The sequence below is a fragment of the Rhyacophila brunnea genome, unplaced genomic scaffold, assembly GCF_057557595.1.
Source record: "Rhyacophila brunnea isolate RB1 unplaced genomic scaffold, BYU_Rbru_1.0 scaffold_17, whole genome shotgun sequence".
NCBI lineage: Eukaryota > Metazoa > Arthropoda > Insecta > Trichoptera > Rhyacophilidae > Rhyacophila > Rhyacophila brunnea.
In genome coordinates, this window is record NW_028232827.1 from 38,242,112 (window position 1) to 38,267,461 (window position 25,350).

The following is a 25,350-nucleotide window of genomic DNA, read 5'->3' on the forward strand; positions in this document are numbered from 1 at the left end:
CAGTTGTCACTGCTTTAAACATGCCCCAAAATTGTGTCCCTAATTGCTGTCCAAGCTTTTGTCTTGTCAGTTCTAAGGTTCAGTTAAGTTTCTTTAAAAAATAATATACTGGAATAATTCTACAGTGGCGCAGTGGGTACGGAAAAAGCAAGTTGTAGTGGTATTGTTTGCTAGCGTTGAAACAGGCCACTTTAGAATGATACCAATATACCTACTTATTTCATTTTCAAAAAGTAGATATTAATTTTTTCAAGATATCTTTACAAGGTGGAGCATATGAAACTGCACAATTTGTACAACTTCAATCACATTAAAAAAACGTTTGTAAAACAGCACGTTGGAATTTGTGTGTTTGGTGGACCTACTAACAGGTTGAGCAAGTGGCTAACATCCATTTTTCGTAAAAAACAAAATTCTGTTAATACAATCTCCACTCTGTGGAGGCCCATATTATGTTGTCAAACATAAATCAATGATTTCCAAAATTAATAGAAGAATAGAACCTTGTCATTTGAAAGGTGTTCCGGTTCCAGGTTCTAAAGATTTGTTCATCAAGGATTCTGGTTCCTAAATAATCGAAGGGTTCTCAGGTTCCAAGGATTGGTACCATTTCCAGCTATCTTTTTTACTCTACTGGCCCGAAATAATGTGCACGCCACTGACCTAAACCTGTGCCAGGAATTAGGAATTTGGAAAAATCAATACGCTACGGCTGAGGTTGTACACTTGTTGTACAAGAGATATCATTTATTCCGCTCAAAATTACAACGTTGACAACAGACACAACCAGCAGTGACTTCATAATTATCTTTACAATTTGCTTATCCTTATAATATCAACAACAGAAGAAGAAGAAGGTTAGAGTCTCTCGTAGAGGTACAGGTAGCCGAGGTTTTTGGGCGGATTCTCAGAGAAGGCCACTTTGTTGTCGTTGAAGATGACCCAGCGGCCCTCATGCAGGATGTGGCACACGTAGTGGCCGACGTGTGTTGATGTACCCATGTGGGAGATGAACGCCACCAGTTTGTATTCTGTAAGGAAATCAATATTACTAAATATGTCGAAGAAAACTCTTTTCAATGGCAGTAATTTTAAACCTTTTTCGAGTCACAACACATTTTTCTAATAGCTAAGTAGTTTGTGACCCCACGCCACATTTGCGTAAAAATACATATAGGCAAATGGAAATAAAACTAAAAAGGTTATCGTGGTGACATATTTGGATATGATTGATAATAAATTATGTATTCATTTCAAAATGACGTTTCCGTTACAAATATAAATGTGTTTTTCATTGGGATCAATTTGAAGTAGGACGTTCATTTCTTGTTCGAAATGAGAAACCACTTTAACAATAAGCAATAGGTATACATAAAGACGTCTTGTAGAAAAGAACATTGGATTTAATCATTTATACTGAATAAATGAGGCGTCTAATTCCAAAAAGCGATAAGTCCACATTTGGTCAAAATCAAGAAAAAATATGCACATATTCTTTGTGTAATTTTACACAATATGTATTGATCGAAATTCCAAAACGCGACAAAAACCTACGAATAAAAATATTTTCAGTCTCGATTTATTACAAAAAGCGCCATGTCAGTGTTTCATATTATTCAAAGCTTGGTTGATTTTGCGCGTGTTTAAGTCAACGAATAAGGGAACGTTCAATATTAAAAATGGCGTCTCCCATGCTGTAGCATCCGGTAAATTCATGACAGTGCCACGGAAATATGTGCCTTATGTGGAAAAAAATTAAAAATGAGGTACAAGTAGCGCTACGTCCAATTTTGTTTTGCGTATATTTATTACATTTTAGAGTTTATCGGCTGAAACAAATTGCCATTTGGTTCTAATTTCGACATAGAATACAATGGAAAAAATTATCTCACATTACGTTGCCACAACGTTGACTCACATCACAAAACGTTGTTTTCCGCAAATGTCGAATTGTGGACATGCCGCTTTTTGTAATTAGACACCTCAATCTTCAGTTTTTTGATCAATTTAATCTAACAATAATGACAAATAATCTCACTCGTGTTTCCGTTACGGAATTGAGGTTCAACGTCAGTGATATTGACAGCCTCGGGAGCTTCCGAGTCGAGCTCTCCCGCGTGACTGAAGATCCAGTCGGCGGCGCGCTCCACGTTGTTCTCCGTTGCCTTGAGTGCTTTCTCCGCCTGCGATCGGCCAAAGCCCATTGACATTATCATCTCCACTGCCTCTTCGCTTGGCTTCAGTAGGCTATCGCCTGCGAAGTGACACGACTTTGATTAGTACCAGAAATTTGAATATAAATCGTAATAAATAAGAATGCAAGTAATCGTGATGATGGGAAATCAGAATATCGAACACTCAATTTTGACTGTTATAAATTATTATATTGGTATCCTTTAGGCCAGAGTTTCCCAACCGGTGAGGATGGTAGGACTGCAAAAGAACACAATAAAGACTTGTCTATCATTTCCCACCACATTCGTAATCCTGTGAGCAATTATTCTCAACAATGTCCACAGTCCACTTCTTAATCGGATTTTAAAGAGAAACCCTTTCAAGCATCGACCAAGATATAAACATCACATGCTAAGTTTTATCAGATATATTAAATAATATTCTAACAAAAGACAATTATGAACAATGTTACATTTTTAAACTACCATCAGTAATAGTTACCAGAGGGCTTAGTGCCTGGTGGGACAAAGGGGTCTGCGAAATCAGCATCACAGATGTGCTCCATGATCCAGTTGGTGGCCACCTCCAGACCAGAGTTTTTTGTGAAGAATAGTGCTCTCTTGCACGCCTCACCAGGGAATCCCATGTCCATCTGTTAACATATCAGGTAGTTATAGAGTTACACGGCACCCCGGTTAAATGTTTCAAAATTATGTACTGTTATGTATAAAGAAATTTACAATACAAAGACAGGTGGCAAATATTCTTTTCTTCCTCTTTGTCTATGTCCGTTTCTTATGCTGTAACATAGAAATTCATTGATTCTTTTTAATTCTTATTTCTTCCTAATTCTTTCTTATTTAAAATGGTCATTTTGACATTTCTAAATGTTTCACTAAAACATGATTAAATTTAATGAAGTAATTCAACCACGTCCCGTCATGGATGCTGCAAATACAGTATAATCCAGAAGATGAATGCAAAACCAGCAATCTACATTATTATATTTTTAATAGGAGTTATTAAAATTACTCTAGTTTTCAAATATACGAGAAGCAAGGCCTGAACAAAAACGAACCATAAGTGTGTGACATGGTTAAAAAAAAAAAAAAAACACTCATATCTCCGCACTATGCGAAAGAATAGATAGAATTTCTACTGCTGAATTAAATATTTTTTGTAAACGTCGCTGGTAAATATGGATTTGACTGATTACATTAATTTAAAAACTGCGAGCACGTGTTGTTGAAATTTATTGTTTTTGTGTTAAATATAAAGTTAGTGGTAATTATTTTTAGTTATTTTAGTAGAATACATGGTTAACTATGTTGTGTTTAATTTGTGTAGCCGTACTGAGACGCAACACGATGGTATAACGTTTCATAGTTAAGTTTATAATAATAAAATCGAGGTCCTACGGTGCGTTATACACAAGAAACACAGCTTCATTTTGCCGAACAATAGTCGCTCTCTATATATCATTACTCTGAGACGAGTAGAGTGAGACTTCAAGTTGAAAAATGTAAAAGTTACACGCACCAATTGTGAGATGACACCTTCATCAAACTGTGGAGCGGGTACGTCGACAGTCACGTCAGGCATGAGTGTTTCGAATTCTTTTAATCCGGTGCCCTGCAATTCCGCCAGGTCCATGTCCCACGGCATCTGTAACAAAATGAATTGATCATGTTTCATTCAGACTATTAAACAGAATCCAATTTAATGTAGTTAAGAAAGAACAGGTAGTCGCATCATTACCTCGACTTCGACGTCCAATTTGATGGGTTCCCAATTCGATTTGATCGTGAACCTCTTCAGCTGGATCATTAGGAAATCTGGGAAAGTAGCGAGGCGAGTGGTCCTGCAATAAAAAGTAATCAAAATTATGTCCACTCTCAGAACTAAACCTGAATTTTAAAATTACTTATGTCAATAATCTCCTGAGAATGTGTGCGAGGGCCAGAGCACAATGATCTGTTCTCTCTGCCCATATACCGACTAAAATCAAAAAAGCCTTCCTGGATGGCAGGCGAGAAGCTGTTTCAAATGAATGAAGAGCCCGGAAAATCTGGCACCGTGAATGGCAGACATATGGGGCAGTGGCGAGGGGTGGGGGTAGGCTGTTAAGATCTGCCATAAATAGTGCGCACTAAACTTTGTCAGTCATTCGTATTTGTTTTCATTGAAATAAGACTACAATTTACAGATGTTGGTTAGTTTTTAAAATTCAATTAGCCCTACGTAAACCAAGCCATAATAGATAATAGTCAAAAAATACTCGTCTATCAATAAAATATCTAAAATTATGCAATTAAATCACGCACAACTTTGGATATTTTATAGATAGAATAATATTTTTTATCTATTATAGTTTGGTTTAGGCAGGGGTTAATGAATTTATAAAAACGAACCAACAATGTGTAATATGTATTCTTAATCCAATTAAAACAAATAAATATGAATGAAAATGTGTGCACAATTTTGTCGTATCGCCCATAGTATGCCAAAACTATCATGGTTTGGTGTAGGCAGGGCTTGAAAATTAATACTGATATCAATAACTATTGTGTGTGAGTTTAATGGTTTCTGTGATTTGGCGTTCCCTAATACTGTAGTTAAACATTTTAAAAACATTTCATAGTTTTATAGTGCGTAAATATGGAGGAAGAAAATGTGCGTACTAATGAGGAATTGGACTCAGATTATGATATGTCGGAAGAGGAATTGGAACAGCATGAGACTGATCATGACGTCGACGATACGGACTCTGACGAGCCAATTGAATTTTTGCGGTCGTGGAGAGATTTTTAAAAACTAACCAACACCATCTGTAAATTGGAAGTCTTAGTTCAATAAAAACAAATACGTATGACTAACAAAATTTAATGTGCACTATTTATGGCGGATCTTAACAACCTACCTCCACCTTTTGCTACTGATATGGAGCAAGATCACCCATGGTGATGCCTAGGCTGCAGTTATAAACGATGTGCGTATAACCCCTATATTAAATCCCTCCAATTTAAATGAGTGCGGAAACCGCTAAGCATGATGTTGAGACCTGTGTCCTGTATGCCTTCTCTGGCAGAGTCTCTGTCATCCACCACAGTGATGAAAACGTGCTGGCATGGACTCAGGCTCTTCTGTGGGTTTGTTTGAACATCTCTATGCTGTCGCCTACACCTTGCCGACATACGAGTAAATCAATGATTGATACAATATTTCAATACAACTACATCTGCCCATGCAAGACTAACGGCATTATTTATATTGAAACACTCAACCATAAAAAGAATGAATTTTTGTGGTCGCATGTAGTGCATGAATTTGTAAGAAAAGTTACAAAAACTAATAAGAAACTCTAAGATATTTTACAATGCGCTATTAATTAATGAGATTGTAAAAAGTGATCCAAGACTCACTTGTTTGCTGTGACTTTCTTGTTGAGTGCTGCGCTGAAGAATTGTTCCACCTTCTCCTCTTGAGAGAAAGAGTCGAGGCACGCCTGGAACGGGATGTGAGGGCGGACTTGTAACGATGGATCCCTGCCAAATTAAATATCACACCATTAACATCACATTAGCAATAATATTATAATGGTTTAAGTGAAAAATTGACTAGATTAAAAAAGTTTAGTATTACATAAAACATTTGGTAGCATTTCTGGAATGCTGGCTTAAAATTCATATAATTTTTTAGGCTCTGTCGAGTGCAGAGTCCAGAGTCTTTGGAGAGTTTTTAGATAAGTTAAGAAAATGAATCGCTCACATCCTCTGTCCCATATCCTCGATGGTCTTCCGTTCGGCCTCGTACGCCTCTACTTGGGGACGGTTGTCAGCGCAGTGCAGAGGCACAGGCAGCACCAGGCAGTGCTCGGCTCGCTGCGTGTAGCGGACGCACCCCGACTCTGGGCACTGAACGCGTTCTTCCACATTCAACTTCAGAGCTAGTGATGGGTTGCTGGTGTGTCGGCTGTTTCTCTGAAAACAAAACGATTCTCTCCATTAGGTCAGTTTACAGGCCAGTTAGGTTAAGAATACAAAACAAAAATCACAATCAGTATCTTGTTACTAGTCCAAACATAGTACAGAATAGTTTGAAGTACGAAAATACAAAGAATAACTTTTTAACACCTTCAAACAACCTTACCAAAAAATGGGTACCGAGCGGGACCGAAACTTCATCCATTGGAATCCATTAACCTTTATTAATTAAGCAATCCATAACGGCAGTTATGAAGTATAAAATATTATCTCAAATTCCGTCAAATATGAGGCGATCTTTTGTCATTTTACCTTGATTCTTAAGGCCATATTCCATTGGCAGACGCACAGACCCAACCCGATCCAACGATCGACACCAACCGTCGTCGCTAGCTATTTGCAATTACACGCAACGATTCAATCTCGTTGGTCCTTGATTTGATTGGTTAAAATAATACTAGTGTTGCTATTATTAAAAATATAGGTTGAGTGAAAACTAGATATTTCTTAGATTGGTGGCTACACTGAACGCATTCCCGCGCAATTTTACGTCAACAAAACTGAGCTGTCAGCTGTCAAACCTAGCGAGCATCAGATGTGTTAAAATTTATGCGGCCGTTTGACATTTATAGAAAGTTTGTATACTTATTGTTAATTTACATCATGAATAACTGGGCGAGCTTGAATCTCCAAACCAATTGAGTAATTCGAATATCGAAATCGAATAATCCAAAGACTCATTTATTGTAGCGAGTATGGCTATATATTTCAATTGGCTCAGGCGGTCAGGACTCGCCGTAAGCGAAAACACTGGGTCAAAAGTTGGCTAACTGAAGAACAGCGTGATCGCCATTGAATATGGCGGGTTTTTTTACATTCCACACTATATCTTTGGCGTGTATTTATTCGACGAGGACTGTGTCCTCGGTGATACTCCATATATATTTTTTAAGTTTTCGCCATCTTGTAGTTGTTCAGTTGAAATCGACCAGTAGAATGAAATGAACGACCGTTTGCATGACTCAGGCGCATATTCGGCTATTTTCGTAGGCTTTCGGCAATCTTCGCTTGATAATGAAAGGATTGCACGACGGATAATAGAAAATTTTCCACTTTCGACCCGATCGCTCACGATCCTTGAAAACCATAGAGAATAGAGTTTGACAGTCGTGGCAGACGATCGGGCCAGACGCAATCTGCCAATGGAATATGGGCTTTAGATAGTTTCAGGGTCTCGAAATTTAACATACTTGCATTTGCTTATGAATGAATGACTTTATGAATAATACACAAGATTTAGAAGATAGTTCTGCTTGGTATCAATATGTTTCTAATGGGTTTGTTTCCGAGGTATTCCAAAAATTTGTATACTCGATAATGAACGCTACGTTCTTAAATCTTAGATATTATTCATTGAATAAAAAATAGTTGCCACCAAGTGGAGCAAGATATTTTTTGGTCTACTTATAATTTTTACATACAATGTATGCTTTGAACCAATCACAATAAGCATTGTCACTCCCTCCATTTTCGAAAGTGAATAGCAAGCTGTTACTTTTATTTTTAGTATGGTTTTTTGTCTGGATTTTAGGACTGAAGGTGGACAATTAACACACCGGAATTGTGATGGAAACGACGAGATGTATTTACGTTTATTATATACTAGATTACTACATTTTATATAATTTATTTTATACGTAGCGCGAGCGAACAGTGTTTTCTGTCTGGTAGCCGGCCACGTTCTGCCGCGCCAAAACAAAACAAAACCGCCGCTTGCGAACCAACACAATGCGGAGTTCCCCAATATGAAATTTCGCCGGCAACCATGTACAACGTTGCCGGTTTATTAATATTTATTTTCGTAATCAACCCACTATTTGTTGGTTTGATATCGATTTGGGCCTCTTCAGATTCACAGAGACATCATCGAATGAACAGCATCGAGACTGCTATGGTCTGTTTGTGTAATTTGGCCACGAGAGATATACAATATAACATTTACCTCGAGGATGTCCAAAAAGTGCATGTAAAATTCTTGAGCGTCCTGCTGTCTTTTGGTGGAGAACTCCGAGTGGCCTTTGCCGATCAAATTCTTGAACATCTGGGGGGAGACGCCCTTCTGGGTTCCGTCTTCGGGAGCGAAGGCGTACCTTCCTGATGTGAGGCCTACTCCAAGCTTGGCACTGCGGAGGAAATTATTGTTGTAAACTATTGCACTATGTACTTAATTATTTTATTTATATTTTAACTATCTATTAAATATATCTATTAAAAATTGAGTTTAATAAATAACTAGAGATAGGCCACAACTTGAGATAGATAGAGAATAGACAGATGTACAGAATGAAGAAATAGATTTGAATTCATTCGATTCAAAGAGATAGATAACGGTTGGATCTAGACATGCGCTGCTTTACCTGTCACTCACCTCACCAATACCCCGCTACTATCTGACCACTTAGAGTGGTGTTATTGTTTAAAAGTTTTATCTTCCAGCTTTGGAACCATTTGAGTTATGTCTGAGGTACCAATTTAGATGAAATTCTACTAAATTAGTACCAATAATGTAGTCTATAAACTATGAAAGAGTCATCGTCATCCGTCTTGGTAGTGTGAGTTACAACAAACAGACAAACATTTGGAAGAAGTATATTTTGTGGAAATAGTCAAAGCGCTGATCAAAAGGAAACTATTTATTATCAGTATAGACTAGCATTAAGTATATACATATGTATGTATTATGAAAATATGCTTACACTTGGATATTGAAATCGTTGACTGGATCTGAAGGGAAGGTGCTGAAAACATTTGGAGCACCATCTACAAACCGCTTTGTAAAATCGGGTATTGTGAATATGACCTGAAAAATAATCCAAACCCAATCAATTAATTATTTCATAAAGCCATGCCTACACAATCAACAAATATTTTATAAGTGGCCATTAAATAGCTCTTTTTTCATTTATTGGGTATCGACACACAGCGACGTTGAAAATGGAAACAATGGCAAAAAATTATTTTTATTATTATAAAATGTTTCTTTGATAGGAAGGTATGCTTTTGTTTTGTATTCACTGTTATTTTGTTGAGAAATCTTCATCTGTTTCTTCCAGCAATTCACCAATGTCAGACTTGCCCTCCATTTTTATGTGGAATAGACAAATATGGCACTCATAATTAAGTATTAGATGTGATTGCAAGAAATGATTTTAGATGATAGTGTCGTAAGACGACAATTTTTAGTGACAAAAAATTAATATTTTATAGCGATCAGATGTCTAACTCAGCCTTTTCATTTTTGTGGGTGGGAGAAGTCTGGTTCTGATCCACACAATTATTCATTTGTAAATTTAAAAAAATGAAATCATTAGTAATTAAGTGACATATAATTTTGGGAAGAAAAGCTATAGACAAGTAATAATTTTACCTGCAAAACACTGTTGAGGTAACATGAGTTGCCCAAATTGACGAGGCCGGTCAGTCTGGGACCGAAGGCGGGTTGCAGTTGGCTGGAAGACTCCTGAAGGGCTCCCCACTCTCCCGCCCGCTGGTTCACCTCTAATTCTAGCTCCACCATCGATTTCTCAGTCTACATTACAATACAATCAATACATTGGTTATTAATTTTGTTGTCTCACTCTTAATGACAAGTTATTATGAAAATCATATTTTCATTGAGCTGTTAAAACCTTCGATGTTACAAAATTTTAATTTTACAGGAGACATAAAACTGCTTTATAAGCCCAAACATGATGGTGGACTTCTAATTATTGTTTTGAAAGCCACTGATTAACATGATTTATCTAGATAACAAGTAGTAAACGGCTCATCGCCATCAAGCGTTTGTAATGGCTGCGATGTGATTAATTCGTTAATTAGAGGTCTTATTAAAATATAATAATCAATACAAATTCACCTTTTGCATATTTTGTATATTGATTCCGAAGTGTTTGAGATGATCAGCTAAGTAAGGGTCCTCAACCATATCGTCCTCGGGATATGAGAAGACGTCTGCTTTCCCCTCGGCTGTGATGGTGCCGAGTTTTACAGCCAGGGGATATGCAGTCTCAACAAAATGTTTCACCTGCAAAACACAATAGCAATATTCTAAATGTAAAATAGAAAGGTATCCAACGAACGTGGCATATCGCTGCATAATTTATGGCCATTGTCATTCACAAGAATAACTATGAACTTTGTCACTGTCGGTTTATTTGCCATTCAAAAATTTTGACTATAATACACAGTGGGAATCGATTCCGTATGGTTGAATTGTTAACTATAATAAAATTAAGATTCTTTTGCATGCACTGTTTGTAAATGAAAAAGAAAATGACGGCCGATAGTGTGCATTTATCAATAGCAATATGTATCAGATTAATTGTATGTGAGTATTTTATGGTTACCCATCGTTTACTTCCTTACACCAGGCAGTATTCGCCACTGCAGGCCACGTCTTGAACACCAGCTGTACACTTCACTTTTTAAGAATGCTAAAATCATCCGCTGCCCGAATTCAGAACTAATCTGATCACGGAAGAAAAAATACTAATTGATATGCCTAATATTAGCATGCAGCAGATAATTTATGCTGGTAGATCTATGGTGGAACAAATATCTTACACCGTGGTCATTGCCCCCAGAGCCGTCGAAGAACTTTCTTCCGCACAGAATGGCGCCGTCACTCAAATTCAACCAGAGGTTCTGCGTCAGATCGCATTTACTGCACTTCCAACCCGTGGGGGGCACCTTCACGCCGTTGTCTAATTGAACTAGCTGTGCGGCATGTCTGGAATAGCAACATACCAAAAGTATTGTCAGTGAAAAATCATGATGAAATATGTATATTTGTATAAATGTATTGTTGATCTTTTGATCACGGCAGTGGCGTTCTTAGATGCTGTGCATCCTTAAATATAAAATATCCTCAAGATGAAGAGCAAGTCCTATCTCAAAAGTCACTCCAGACCAATGGAACGTGGACATAAAATCGAAAGACCAATAGATAAGGAAGCAGACAACAGTACGGAAATACGTGGATCTGTAAAGCTATGGACCGAAAGGAGTGGAAGCCTGCATTCAATAGTGTGCTATGTATACTCTAGGACAATTATTGGAACAAGAGTAATAAATATATTTTATCTGCGGTACTTCAAAAAACGCAATCAAATCGACTTTATAATAAACTAAGGATAAATGACATTTTACTAACTTAATCGTAATCGAAGTTTTCTCGGGTTGCTTGTAATATGTATGTTTCTGAGATTTTGAAAATTGTGTATCAGAATATTCTTAAATGTTGACCTCGATTCAGAGTTGAATATAGTACAAGAACGTCACTTGACTAGCGGTAGACATCGCTTACTGGTAAATGTCTCAAAATGGCACGGTCAAGATTCATATTTCAGAAGAACACATGTATTTTGAAAATTTCAATTTCATTTAAATTATTGTTCATAAACTTGGGCATGAGACATGAAAGAGAGCATGAGATAAATTATTAACCATTTGTAACCATAAACTCACTTTGAAATTTGCCTCGTCTCCCCGTCCCACGTGCCAGCGAGGGCTTCTAATTCAGCCAGTCTTAACGGTGATTCTGCCGCAAGGATACCCTTCACGGATTCCACCACCTGCAAAGAGGAGACTTTTAGAACTGCCATTACGATATATTAAATAATAATTCAATTGAGCGTGGTTAAACTCTTCTTCAGAGATAATGCAGATAACACGGGAGAAGATGTAAGATGTAGAAGAAGAGTTAAAATAAGTAAGTACAGTCATGGTAGAAGTGAAACTTTTAAAAAGTTAGTGGTGAAATGAACGTATAATGGTTGTTGATTTCATTCCGACCATGTCCGATCTTAATATGGGTCTCCACAGAGTGGAGGTTTGTATTAACAGATTTTGTTTTTACGAGAAATGGATGTCAGCCACTTGCTCAACTTATTAGGTCCATACTCTGACCCATACACAAATTGAAAAACAATATGTGCACTTGCCAGACCCAGGATTGGAACCTGGGACCCACGACGCTGTAGTTGTCACCTTTCACTGCAGGTGACGCTGCCGTTGTTGATTTACTTGTCCAAATAATTGTCATAAATGCCAACGACCAATCATCTCTGCATTTTGCTAGTAATTTCCTAATCGCAATGAGTTAATTTCTTAATTAAATTACATAATATATACGCATAATACTCACGACAGTTGGCAAATTGTCATTGGGCCATTCGATGGTTGTGAAGTTGGGCATGACGACAATTGAATAGTGGTCAGTGTATTCATATTTCTGCTTTGCCGACTCCGGGTCAAAGCCTCCTTCCACGCCGATGGCTAACCGAGTGATCTTCTTTTCCGGTCCGTCACCCTTCTGCTCCGGGAGAGGGATCTAAAAGAATGTCGAAAACATATTTTCACGGGGTTTCAGAAACATAAACACGAACCTCAGAAATATATATATATATATATTTATAGGACTTGAATTTGAATTCTGTTCATCTGTTCATTTTACTGAACAAATAAAATTATACTTTACCTTTTTATAATAGCTATTTCACGAAAAAACAGCAACAAGCACTGAAATAGATATAAAAAAGTAATGCTCAACCGCGATTCGGACTCAGGTTAGAAAGTTCTACTGTCTCGTTCAGCTTCAATTGCAGATCAGATTCAGCGTAAAAAAATAATGAATATTATCATCTCAGCCTGAATCTATCCACTGCTGTATGAAGGGCTCTCCAAGCTGATTCCACTTCTCTCGGTCCTGTGCGTTGCTTTGCCACGTACTTCCAGAGAAGTTTATCATTTCATCGATCCAGCGGCCTCTAGTTTTGTACCTCTTGGATACCACTGGGTGAGTAAATTTGTCCGATTGTCTTTTCTTCGAGCTTCGAGAGAATATATTACATACAAAACATGTTAAGGTTATATTACCTATAGCCTCAGATTTTGACATTATATGCATGTGTTTTTTACAATACGTGTGTAATCGTTTGTATGTGTTATATCCATGAAATGTACCAAATTAATTGAAGCCTTTGGCTTTGTTAGATTGTGTTTGTGTTATAGGTTGTTACGACTTAGTGGAATTGTTATGTGCTGTCTTGTACACCAAGTCGACAACCAATTTATAATACATATCTACAGACAGATGTCGTTGGCAAATTATATTTTTTTGTAGACTATAAAATAATGGAGTTATTATTTAAATAATATGTTAATAGGCAATTAAAAATTATTTTAATTCGTTTTAATTTCGATTTATTTTAATTAAATCGCCTAATATGAAGTCTTTGCCACTGTGATCTTCTTAGAATCGGATATGGTAAAAAAAAACTGCACAACTGAAGTTACAAGAGGTTTTTCCAATATAATTGCAGTCACAGTCATTGCAAGCTAATTTATAGAAACTGCTGTTATCAAAAGGCTTACATGACATGTCTTTGTTATTTATGCTGATAGAATTCTGAAGTTATATGCGTACAAACCTATATTGATCATATTACAATAAAATACTCACGGCTTTCTTTGTCCTATGGATGTGGAAGAATACAGGGTTTCCAGAATGGTGGAAGTATTGCTCCACGAATTGTTTGCCAAAGCCTAGAAAACTGGTCAGTGAAATATATAAACCTGTTTCTGTTTCCTGCAAACAAAAAACCATGAATTATCTTCTATTCCATAATCCTACATTCAGAGATGGTATCTGGCCTACACGATTCTTCCAAAATCTGACATCATGCAGAATCAATCATTGGGCCTCAGGTAGAGTAAATTGTATTATAATGATTCATCCCATGCGCAGGATGCAGAATTAACTGTTTATTGTCTATGGTCATTATCGCCGATAGTGTTTAGATGCCGCCTGTTGTATTGTTTGTCTCACACGCCGCACCTCCCACGTTTTTTTTGTTTACTGCCCAAACTATCGAGTCTTACAAAGTATTTGTGTGGTTCATTAAAGACTTTTTAGAAGGGATGGTTGTTAGTAATTTTTCCGACCCATCGGGAGTGAGATCTAGATTAAACACATTGTAATACAATTACAATACGTGGGATTCAATCTCAAAGATGAGAAATTTGGCAGGCACTACTCCACGGTGAAATAATATTTGAGGTCTTTGGTGAAATTACGATAACTGCAATATTGGTAGTTTCGAGATGACTATATAGCAGTGGCAAAGGGTGGAGTTAAGGAGTGGAGGCTGTTAAGATCCGACATAAATAGTGCACATTATACTTTGTCGGTCATATGTATTTGATCTCATTGAACTAAGACTATAATTTGCAGATAGCGTCACATAGTCAAAAAATATTCATTTGTCGATTAAATATCTAAAATTATCCCATTTTAGATATTTTGTAGATAGAAGAATATTTATTATCTATTATGGTTTGGTTTGGTGAATTTAAAAACACTAACCAACACTATCTGTAATATGTATTCTTAATTCAACAAAAACAAAACAAAAAAGTATGAATGAAAAAGTGTGGACTTTTTTTATCGGATCTTCCAAAATCATACTTAAACTATTATGGTTTGGTTTAGACAGGGTTAAATTGAATTTAAAAACCAACACTATCTGCAAATTATAGTCTTAGTTCGATGAGAACATTTGTATTGAAATGTGACATGTGAATATGTCAGACGTGTGATTCAAACCCGAAACTCACAACTCCAAAACCGGACACATTACCACCATTCATCCACTGCGTGCGCATAATATAATATTTAAATGTTAGTTTTATATAATTTTCCATTGAATATATAATTAACTAGCATGGCATGATGTACTATCTAATAAAATGAAATTTTGTATTACAATAGGTATTTAGTATCTATTGGCATGAGTCATTACTGTTTTGGTTAAAAACAGTGCAAAATTGTGTATTATGTGGGTTGTCATATAGCTAACCACCCACCCACATAAATATGAAGAAACTGCTGCACTAAATTACACGTATGAATAGAGGTACAGAGACGTTTATCTATTTTCAATTATCTACTTGATTATAACTGTAAAGACCCCTATGGCAAAAAATGAAATATACAGTTTAAAAGACAATAAACAACGCTTAATCAATTTTCGAAACACGGGCTTGCATCTTTTATTTTTTGACACAGCGATTCATTCATCCAGCGGATATCAAGTATCAAAGGATGTACGCGATGTATAATCTATTTTTGGGAATCACAACAATAACTGCATCCATTTTGTTTATCATATTTTACGCCGTGTCCTTGTACAGATCAAAGAAAAAAGATAGAACCGGTTTTAAGGTGTTATTTTTATCGGAGAGTTTAATTAGTGTGGTGTGCGGTGTTTTATTCGTTTTACGATATGCGGCACAATCTAACGTTAAAAATGAATATTTATCGAACGATAATATTGAGGTTTTTTCTAGATTTATGTTCGCTAAAGGGATGGATCTATTCGACGGTGATGAAAAATGTTCTTTTGTCGATATATTTGTGGAATACGCGCCGTTGATTTTGCCATTCGTTAATTCATTCGCCGGTTACGTTGGGTTAAGTGTATTGTGCTGGAAAGAAGTCTGCGATGCACCGGATTCAATTGAAACAAATAAAATCAATGATAATAATGAAACGAATAAAAATATTGCTTTTGAAATACCGACAACGTCTCAAAAGGAAATTGAATATGTGGATGATAACGACGAAAAAATTATCCATGACGTTATTATAAAGAAGAAGAAGATTGCTACATACAACTTTGAGAAGATGAGCAGTAAGCATATAATGGTTGCCGGTGTAATCCTTCAATGGCTAATCCAATTAATAGCGACAACTACAATGTCTTCTGTAAGAATATACGGAGAAAGACCGGAACACAATTTTAAATCTATGAGTGCAGAATATTGTCTATCGAATGATTATAATTTATCAATCTTTTGTTTTACAAATTTGACAAATGATTTTTACGACAATGTGCAAAATGATACTGAAGAAGTCAGTTATGCAGATAGATTTATAATTAATAAGACAGATATTCAAGCGGACGAAGAGATGCTTGAAATTATTGAACATCCGCTGAACGTCGTTCATGTAAACTTTACAGAGGAAATTGAAGACATCGTCGGAGGTGTTTACAAATTAATTGACGATTTCAAAATGAATGATGCAAATAATTCGACCGATAAGCAAGAGCCAGAATATTTCTACATAGTTACGCAAGAGTTTAAACTAGATAAAAGTGCATTTGTCAACATGCGAACGCCGAAGACAAACTACATCGAAACAAAAGAAGCGCAGTGTGAAAAAATGTGTTTTTTTAGAGCCTAATTATTTAAAAATCTACATATTATCTGTGCTTGTTTTTACTTATTTAGTTCCAATTCTATTTTCCTCAGTTATTTTTACAAAAGTTCACAATGAAACGAGTAAAAATTGTCCAGCAAAAACAGAAATGATATCTCACGCGAAAAATTCATTTGTTTGGAACATGTTGCTATGGGCACCGATTATGTTTGATATTACGCTATCTGTGTTTTTGTGTCCATATAATGCCAACCAGATTATTTCTAATTCCTTTATAGTCATCGCCAATGTATATCATCTTTTGAAGGGTGGTTTGAATATTAAATACTTGAGAAAAACTTCAGAAAACACTGTTCTACCCGCAATATAGTGTCAAATTGTACATAAAAATATCTACTGTCAAAAAAAAAAATATTTCATTTAAAAACGCCAGTAAATTCATGTGGATTAATATGTATAATATAATAATCGAAAGAACATTATTTATCGAGACCAAGAATGTCACTTTTCAATGGTTAAAATAAAATTTAGCATCACATATTTTTAGGTTATTTATTTGTGCAACTCACCGGATCGTCATACGAGTAAACACATTCGTCTTTGTAAATTTTTTGGTGAGAAGATGGGATTCTTATTTTTGCCAAATGAGGTGTTAAAATATCGATTGCCGACATAATTAGTAATTATGATTTATTTAGCAGTGGAGAAAATGCCGGCCTAAAGCGATAAAAACATTGACAATGACAAAGAACCAAAATGACAGGTTCTCAAAACTAAAATTCAAAAATCTCTATACCATAGACCAGGGAACTCAAAAATAAGTCGAGCAACGATGAATATTTATTTTGATTTCGGAATAGGTACCTAGGTACCTAATGATTTAAATAATTATAATGAAATAATTACAAAAAAAATGAAGTGGTTGAAACCAAACTCAACGAATATGTACCTATCTAATATTTTTATGCTGCTTTAGAAGACGACATAAATGCTATGTCAAGTAGGTATAAGTCCTAATAAAAAAACTCTAGAAAATTACTCCCTTGGTTTTATTATACGATACAATGCTTACGTTTATGTGTAGAGTTTTAAAGGTACGTAATTTTTTAGCATTACGTACCCAATACCAATAATCGCAATGTTACTATTTACCTACACGTCGTTCTGGAATTCATTTGGAATATCAATAAACTGATTTATCAAAAAGATGAACTACCTACTATACAATAAATGCTAATATAATAAATAAATTTATGTTTTGTTAAAATAATATAAATAAAAATTTATCTACAATTAGATAGCCTTGTCTATGGTTCATCTTAATATAGTATTTATAGTAGTCTATGGGTTCATCTGTCACCGGCATAACCATAGACTAATGGCATAACAAACCTAAAGTCCAAGTCCGTATCGCTGTCAAAAGGAAATTAATTAATAGGTGAGTGTGTATGTCATCTTTTAACTATTAATATTTTTGTATAATATTATTTCGCGATTCTAATACAATATTTTGGTAATTTTGTAGTACTCCATATTATCGTCATTGTGGTTCAGGTGTTTTGAGACCAAAAACAATCTACTGTAATCCAAAAATAAGCTTGTGTTACGTTTTGAGTTGTTTTTCAGTAGGTTGTGTTAGGTTTTTGGTCTCAAAAGACCTCGATCACAAAAACGATATGGAGTACTATAACTTTACCAATAGTTTCAGATATTTTTGTAAATAATATGTCACCTATCGTAGGGTCCGACAGGTGGGCTGTGAACTTTGTACGAAATTCAATTTAAGATAAGATATAATAAGCCAGCATAAAAAACCGATGTATTGTTAAGTTGTACCACATAAATAGAACGGATCGGTGATCTGAAGCGAAAACAACATTAAAAGTTCTAACCAGGCCTAGTTACATATTGTGCAAGTGTCTTAAATGGCAAGCCATTATATTTCTATAAATAATGAAAAACATAAGAAAATTCAAGCATTTATTGCTCTCTTACTATTTTGCATGTGAAAGACTTTGGACCCTATTTTATGACATGTTATTCAACAGCTCTATGTTTAGTTTAGACAAATACATGCATAATAAACAGATGAATAATTTTGATGCTAAAAAAAGTTAACATAAGACCATGCTTATTTAAATGGAGCCAATACCAAATCGTGTTTATAGTTGTGCAAAAAAAAAGTAGGTATATTATACAATAATATTTTTTAGACTTGGTTATTACAGTAGGCGCTCGGTAATCTGCCACCCATATTTTTTCACCTCTATAGGAAATAATTCTATCACAGATTTGCACAGTAAAAATCTTTATTAGTTTATGTAAACATACACAAAAGAATCGTTAACATTGTTTACTTAATCAATACAAAACAAACAAACACGTGTTTATCTGTCAAGGTCGGGCACCGAACACCGGGCAGGCTCTCCGCTCTGTAATCCGGCAGTTTAATGTGAAACCTGCCGGATTATAGAGCAGGAGAGCTGAGTTGCAAAATGCCGGACTATTGAACGTGCCGGATTACCTAATCACTTCAAATTAAAATGTTATTGAAATATATATCATACAAGGCCTGAACAAAAACGATGCATGAGTGCGAGTGAGAAAGTATTCGGCACCCTTACGATCTCTTTGACACGCGTTAGAGTAAGATAAAAAGTCTACATTTGTGTAAGCTAGTTTCCAAAAATATCGCCATCAAATCGGGGCAAAACGCTTCACACAGCGTCGATAACTTGCGAGCTCGTGTTGCTAAAATTGATATTTTTGTGTTAAACATAAAGTCAGTGGTAAATATTTTTAGTTAATTAAGTAGAAAAGATGGTTCTGTGTGTTGTCTTAAAATGTGGTAGCCGTACTGATAAGCAAGAAGATGGTATAACGTTTCATAGGTAAGTTGATACATGTTCGTGATAATTATTTTGTATTTTATTATATATTATAATATCAGTGACCTAGTGTTTTTTTGAAATAACTTAAATTATAGATATCTTTATCTAATGGTTGCATTTTGACCGCTTAAAAATACTATATAACGTAAAAAAATAGAAAATTATATTTTAATTCTGAGCGTCTAGTGCGAGCACTTTGGGCGAGCACTAGCGAAATGGTCTATGGTCTCGAACATTTGTAGACGAATGCGTTTGCTCGCTCACAAACCAAACGCAAGGCAAGCGGCTTCATTTAGCAATGCAACCGGTGGCGTCTAGATGTATCTATAGTCTAAGATATCATACTTCCAGGAATTGTATAAGCAACGGCAGCTAGCTCCATTTTATATTAACATCATGTCTTTTAAGCTGTACTATGACTTCTTATCTCAACCATCGAGGGCGCTGTACATTCTATTTAAGACAGCTAAAATACCTTTCCAACCTATATCTGTGGATCTAAAAAATGGTATGTAAATTTATTTTTTATTCATTTTATGTTTTAAGTCCTGCATGCAGGCGTTCAGTGAGAACTACTTCATACATGCTAACCAAATGAAAAAATAAAATTAAAAAAATAACGCAAAATTTTTTAGTACTTATTCCGCTTTTATTATTTAATAAATCTGGACCGGTTTCGTCGCCTCAGTGGGACATTTTCAACTGAATAATATTTATAAAACAGGTATTTACCATAAGAAAATCAAAAGGCTACACAAATTATCTACCAATACATTTCATTATCCGACCAATAATACTTTGTCACTAACAATTCAAAAATAAAAGCCGGTCCAGATTTATTAATAATAAAAGTGAAATAAGCATGCAAAATCGGTGATATGCGGCGGCTTGGAGAACTACATCCCCTCCTCTCGCGTTTCAGTACTTACAATACTTCGAAATCGAAAACCATAGACAAGATACAACACGAGCGCTACCGCCAGGTCTCACGTTAAAGATTTCGCAGTCTACTAAAAAAAATTGCGTTTTATTAAATTAATCAATAATAAATAATGTTGCATGGCAGCAGTGCATTTAACTTATATCTGTTTAATCAATCTTAACAATCACATACTTACACATAGGCCTTGTGCAGATGGTGCTATTTGACTCCAGCGCATTTCAGGTACATGTGACCTCATTGAGCCGTCCACATTTAATCGCCGTGTGTCAATCATCGCGCGGTCGAGGTACATGTGACCTCATTGAGCCATCCACATTTAATCGCCGTGTGTCAATCATCGCGCGGTTGAGCTACATGTGACCTCATTGAGCTGTCCACGTGGACTCGCGCCGAGACACGGACAAGCTTGAAGTCGAGTTTGTATGTGCGACTCATTTAAGGAATGCACTTGATCAATGACTAAGGACCGATTTAACCATTCGAGAGCCTTATTTTACTTTAAACAAAATTTAACTATCTGAACATTTTATAATTAATGTCATAAATGCACATTTAAATTAAATTCATGTAATCAATTTCCTCTTAGTAGCTACTCATTTGCAATTGCTTTTCCTTGCAGCATCAGTATTGCATGCTAATTGGCATGAAATAGCTCCAATATTGATTAATTGACTCATTTTTCTTCTTCAATATTGCTAATAATAATTTATTGTCACAGATTTTTGCATCAGCAAATCAGTTTATACTTTTGTTTTCAAAACATTCTCTATTTAAAAAATGTAATAATCATATTTTATTTATTTCTTTCCCTTTAGGTGCTCATTTCTCAGAGGATTTTGAAAAAATTAACAGATTTAAAAAGGTGCCCGTCATTGAACACAATGGATTCATATTAACAGAAAGGTACTGATAAAACGAATATCTTTTATGATGAAACTATAATATTAAGCCGCATTTAGACCAAACAAGCGAATGTTTGTTCTTCCCCCACTCCTGCGAAATTCTCTTGACGTAAACGCTTTTTGTTGAACGAGCATAAGAATTTCTCTGGAGTGTGGGAAGAACAAACAGTCGCTCGTTTGGTCTAAATGCGGCTTTATATTAGATCATCACGTAACTTATGAAGTATTTTAAGAATGTTAGAAATACCCCATTCCATCGAATCTTGACGTAAACGCTTTTTGTTGAGCGAGCATAAGAATTTCTCTGGAGTGTGGGAAGAACAAACAGTCGCTCGTTTGGTCTAAATGCGGCTTTATATTAGATCATCACGTAACTTATGAAGTATTTTAAGAATGTTAGAAATACCCCATTCCATCGAATCTTGACGTAAACGCTTTTTGTTGAGCGAGCATAAGAATTTCTCTGGAGTGTGGGAAGAACAAACAGTCGCTCGTTTGGTCTAAATGTGGCTTTATAATCATCACGTATCTGATGAAGTATTTTAAGAATGTTTGAAATACCCCACTCCAGCGAAATTCTCTTGACGTAAACGCTTTTTGTTGAGCGAGCATAAGAATTTCTCCGGAGTGGGGGAAGAAAAAACATTCGCTTGTTTGGTCTAAATGCGTCTTTATATTAGATCATCACGTAAGTGATGAAGTATTTTAAGAATGTTAGAAATACAATAACTGTTTCTTTAAGTTTAACTCAAAATATACCAATTATGTACCATTATAATATTAAAATTAAATTGTTCCAGTGTTGCAATTGTGCAATATTTACGCGAGATGAAGCTTCTGCCTGAGACTTTATTTCCATCTGACATAAAACTTCAAGCAAGAGTCAATGAGTACCTATCATGGCAACAATTTGGAATAAGGGCTCCGTGCGCTCTGTACTTCATGTTATTGGTAAACACCATTTTTTTACTCCATTAACTCTTTAACAATAAAATGAATTAGAGACTAACTCTTAAATCACCATCATCAGAACTGCAACCTAATGTGGGTTTTGGCAGCTTCCAGGAAACATCTTTACTCTCTATCGTAGTAGATTTTTGGGTTTCCACCGTGTGTCCTTCTTCCTTCTTTACTCGACGTTTCGGGCTCGTTGCAGAGGCCATTATCAAGAGTTGATATGGGAAACCCAAAAATCTACTACAATAAAAAACAACCGTGAAAGCCTCAAACATATCTTTACTCTCCTCTGCTGCGCAAGCTTCCTCCACTGCCATGGCCTTGGGGATGCTGTGTCTTTTCCCTTCTCGTATATCAAAGAGGAACCTTCTAGGTGGTTACATGTCTTATATCCTTGAGATAAGGCCTGCCCCACTTCACAATGATTTTCAATAACTATATTTTAGTTTTCCTTGGTCTGATGTGTCTCTGTTAACTATAGTATGGTTTATTTATGATTTATGAAGTTCCCAAATGTAAAAAACCGGAGTTAGCCTGTATATTTAAAAATACAGTTCATGGATTGTATTGGAAAATGAAAGTGGTTTATACATACATACATATAGGAAGGCAAATGCTTAGTCTTTGTCACGTGTGTTGCCAAGATTGGAAAACAGTGTAAAATTTGTATGTTGATTTATTCGTTCTGTTGAATACTTAGGTAACAGATCCTATGATAACCGGTGAACAGCCAAGTCAAAAGAGAGTGGACAATCAAATGAAGAAAACGGTGACCGCGCTTGACATGTTCGAAGACAAGTGGCTGGGAAACGGCCACAAGTTTTTACTCGGTGACACTCTCACCGTGGCAGACTTATTCGGCTGCTGTGAAATCGAGCAACCTAGTGAGTAACATTACTTTTTTCCTTTCTTCCTTCCTTTACTATATTACTCGGACCATAAGGCAAACATAAGTTCACATCATTTAACATATTAATACAGAGGCTCAATTTGTGAAATTTTAGAAGACAACCTAAAAGGGTGGTGTTTTTGTGATGACGATGGTGTGTGAGGCAAGCCTATTGTAACCCTTAAATGCATGATTTTTTCGAATTAAAAATTCCAACAAATTTTAGGGATGACTGCATTAATTATTGTCTAACGGTTTCCCATTTGCCGAGCAACATGTCCGGCCCATATTTTATTTAAAAAAGTGGATAAAATAATCAGTATATTGATGCAACAGTAATTATTATAACCATATCTCATGGCATGAATTGTTATTTTTCAGGAATGGCCGGGTACGACCCGAAGAAGGGGCGGCCAAATATAACAGCTTGGATGGAGCGAGTTCGGTCAGAATTAAATCCGTACTATGACGAGGCGCACACTATTGTCAATAAGATTGCCAAGAAACGAGAGGCGGGATCTTCAAAGTTGTAAATTGAAGTATCAAATAGTCACACCAGCACCAGAGAATACACTGATTCGTATCCATTGTGTCTGTACTCTCTTGTTAATTGATACTCTGGAAAAACTAGGATTTTGATTTGATGGAATGTTGGAAGGGATGGGAAACTGTTTTTTCCTGACGGACAGCAAATTAAGAGTGCTGTAGATTTTTCATTGTTACATGCTTCGCGTGTCACTAAACGATAGCCGAATCGTCGGGGATACAATCCTCAGTCATGAGGTCCTATCGGAGATGAAGAATATGCCTACAAATCAACAGATTGTCTGGAGTTGCTATTAGTGTTATGATTAGTATATTCATGTGGATTATGGTGCAATTTAATACCTGTTATTTTTATACGTTATATTTTTTACTGTTGCTATAATATTAACATAATAAATAATAATAGTTATCTTTTCGAGATTTAGCCTTTAATTTGTTGTAATTCATGATCATTTATCTATCACTATCAGGCACAGTATGCATAATACTTTGCTTTAAGGCTAAGATACATTCCAGCAGAGCTATTCTTAACAGTTATCACGGAAACATGTTTCTGTTATTTAAGGTGATGTCTCTAGGTAAAGTTGTTATCGAAAAATAGCTAGAAAAAATTATTAATCGGTAAATATATATTTAAAAGTAATGAGAAAAATAAAATAAAAAATTAAGAAGTATCGTGGAGTTCTATATACCAAAAATACGTGTCAAATTCGGTACATTTCTATCGGGTGGTAAGAATGAATGACATAAGATTTATTATCAAAATTACGATAAAAATGTACGTAAATCTATCACCTAGGGAAACGCTAAACGGAAATTGGAATTTATTATATCCTTATATCTTTTTTTTCAAATTTAAAAAACATCGATTTAGAGGTTAGAAAGCATGCAATTAAAATCGAAAAATCTCGGTTTAGACGCAATTAATCGCGAAAAACGCTTAGCGTTTCTATTAAAAATATTATTTATTAATTTTTAGGCCAGTTATTTAAATTTAATCTTGTATTTTTGTATATTAACGAATTGATTGTAAATAATATTTGACAAGACTTGATCGACATGTGCTGCTAACGCGGAAATAAATCGAACCATTTTTGAAACAATACTTGCATAGATTAAAAAATACACACACACACATATATTGAAAATAAAGGTTCGCCAGGTACGAAGACAAGCACTCTGTTAATTCTGCTGTCAATAATATTTTGTTTGCGATATTGAAGGATATGTCAATGGACTACATATATCAACCTCCACTTTCTGAAATAGTGTTGTGTAATTATTTCAGATATTTATTACTGTTTTGACGTACCTACCTTTTATAAAGCGATTTTAAAATAAATATAGTTTCATAATAATATAAAGAAAGCATACGAGCGAAAATGCCTAAGATACTTCTGACACACATCAAATTTAATCTTTGTCTAGTAACTGTACAATTTATCCATATTTATGTTAAGTGTTTAAAATGTTATAAGTAAAAAAAAAATCGTCTATTCACGTGGTAGTCGTGAAAATTATGAACAATATACAATGTTAAAAATAATAAGAATTGTTAAAATTTCTAGTCACAATATTATTCAAAGACAAATTAACCCGATCAAAACAGCCTCGACAAACTTCCACTTCACTAACTTTTGTTCTATATGTTTATCCTGGATACAGCGGCAAACACATTTTGAAAATAGCCGATATTATCCTGGATACAGCGGCAAACACATTTTGAAAATAGCCGATATACTGGATTATTTGTTAGTTTGGGTTAGTTTAGGTTAGATTAAG

General features: G+C 35.4%; 2 protein-coding genes across 2 annotated transcripts; one reads left to right on the forward strand and one right to left on the reverse strand.

Moving 5' to 3' along the window:
* Nucleotides 1–713: 713 nt before the first annotated feature.
* On the reverse strand, nt 714–17,185 carry Usp5 (ubiquitin specific protease 5). The gene is made up of 16 exons (XM_085944575.1): nt 17,010–17,185; nt 13,681–13,806; nt 12,364–12,549; nt 11,685–11,791; nt 10,782–10,947; nt 10,075–10,242; nt 9,586–9,747; nt 8,915–9,018; nt 8,161–8,341; nt 5,944–6,155; nt 5,598–5,720; nt 3,934–4,036; nt 3,715–3,840; nt 2,677–2,827; nt 2,039–2,254; nt 714–1,031 (listed from the first exon to the last, which is right to left on the reverse strand). The coding sequence occupies exons 1-16, from the start codon at nt 17,112–17,114 to the stop codon at nt 859–861; spliced, it is 2,409 nt and encodes an 802-aa protein (XP_085800701.1). The 5' UTR covers nt 17,115–17,185; the 3' UTR covers nt 714–858.
* Nucleotides 17,186–17,810: 625 nt separating this feature from the next.
* On the forward strand, nt 17,811–23,988 carry LOC147074049 (glutathione S-transferase theta-2-like). The gene is made up of 6 exons (XM_085944314.1): nt 17,811–17,878; nt 19,683–19,839; nt 21,090–21,177; nt 21,977–22,127; nt 22,834–23,017; nt 23,404–23,988. The coding sequence occupies exons 2-6, from the start codon at nt 19,728–19,730 to the stop codon at nt 23,553–23,555; spliced, it is 687 nt and encodes a 228-aa protein (XP_085800440.1). The 5' UTR covers nt 17,811–17,878; nt 19,683–19,727; the 3' UTR covers nt 23,556–23,988.
* Nucleotides 23,989–25,350: the final 1,362 nt, after the last annotated feature.

Bases quoted from the DNA above. Each gene is read 5' to 3' on its own strand.
- Usp5 (XM_085944575.1), bottom strand. From the start codon at position 17,114: ATGTCGGCAATCGATATTTTAACACCTCATTTGGCAAAAATAAGAATC. The intron at 6,156-8,160 runs GTAAATGTTATA...TTTTGTTTTCAG, and splicing joins ACTTTTTGGACATCCTCGAG to AGAAACAGCCGACACACCAG. The intron at 3,841-3,933 runs GTAATGATGCGA...ATTTTGTTACAG, and splicing joins AATTGGACGTCGAAGTCGAG to ATGCCGTGGGACATGGACCT.
- LOC147074049 (XM_085944314.1), top strand. From the start codon at position 19,728: ATGTCTTTTAAGCTGTACTATGACTTCTTATCTCAACCATCGAGGGCG. The intron at 19,840-21,089 runs GTATGTAAATTT...CTTTCCCTTTAG, and splicing joins ATCTGTGGATCTAAAAAATG to GTGCTCATTTCTCAGAGGAT. The intron at 23,018-23,403 runs GTGAGTAACATT...GTTATTTTTCAG, and splicing joins CTGTGAAATCGAGCAACCTA to GAATGGCCGGGTACGACCCG.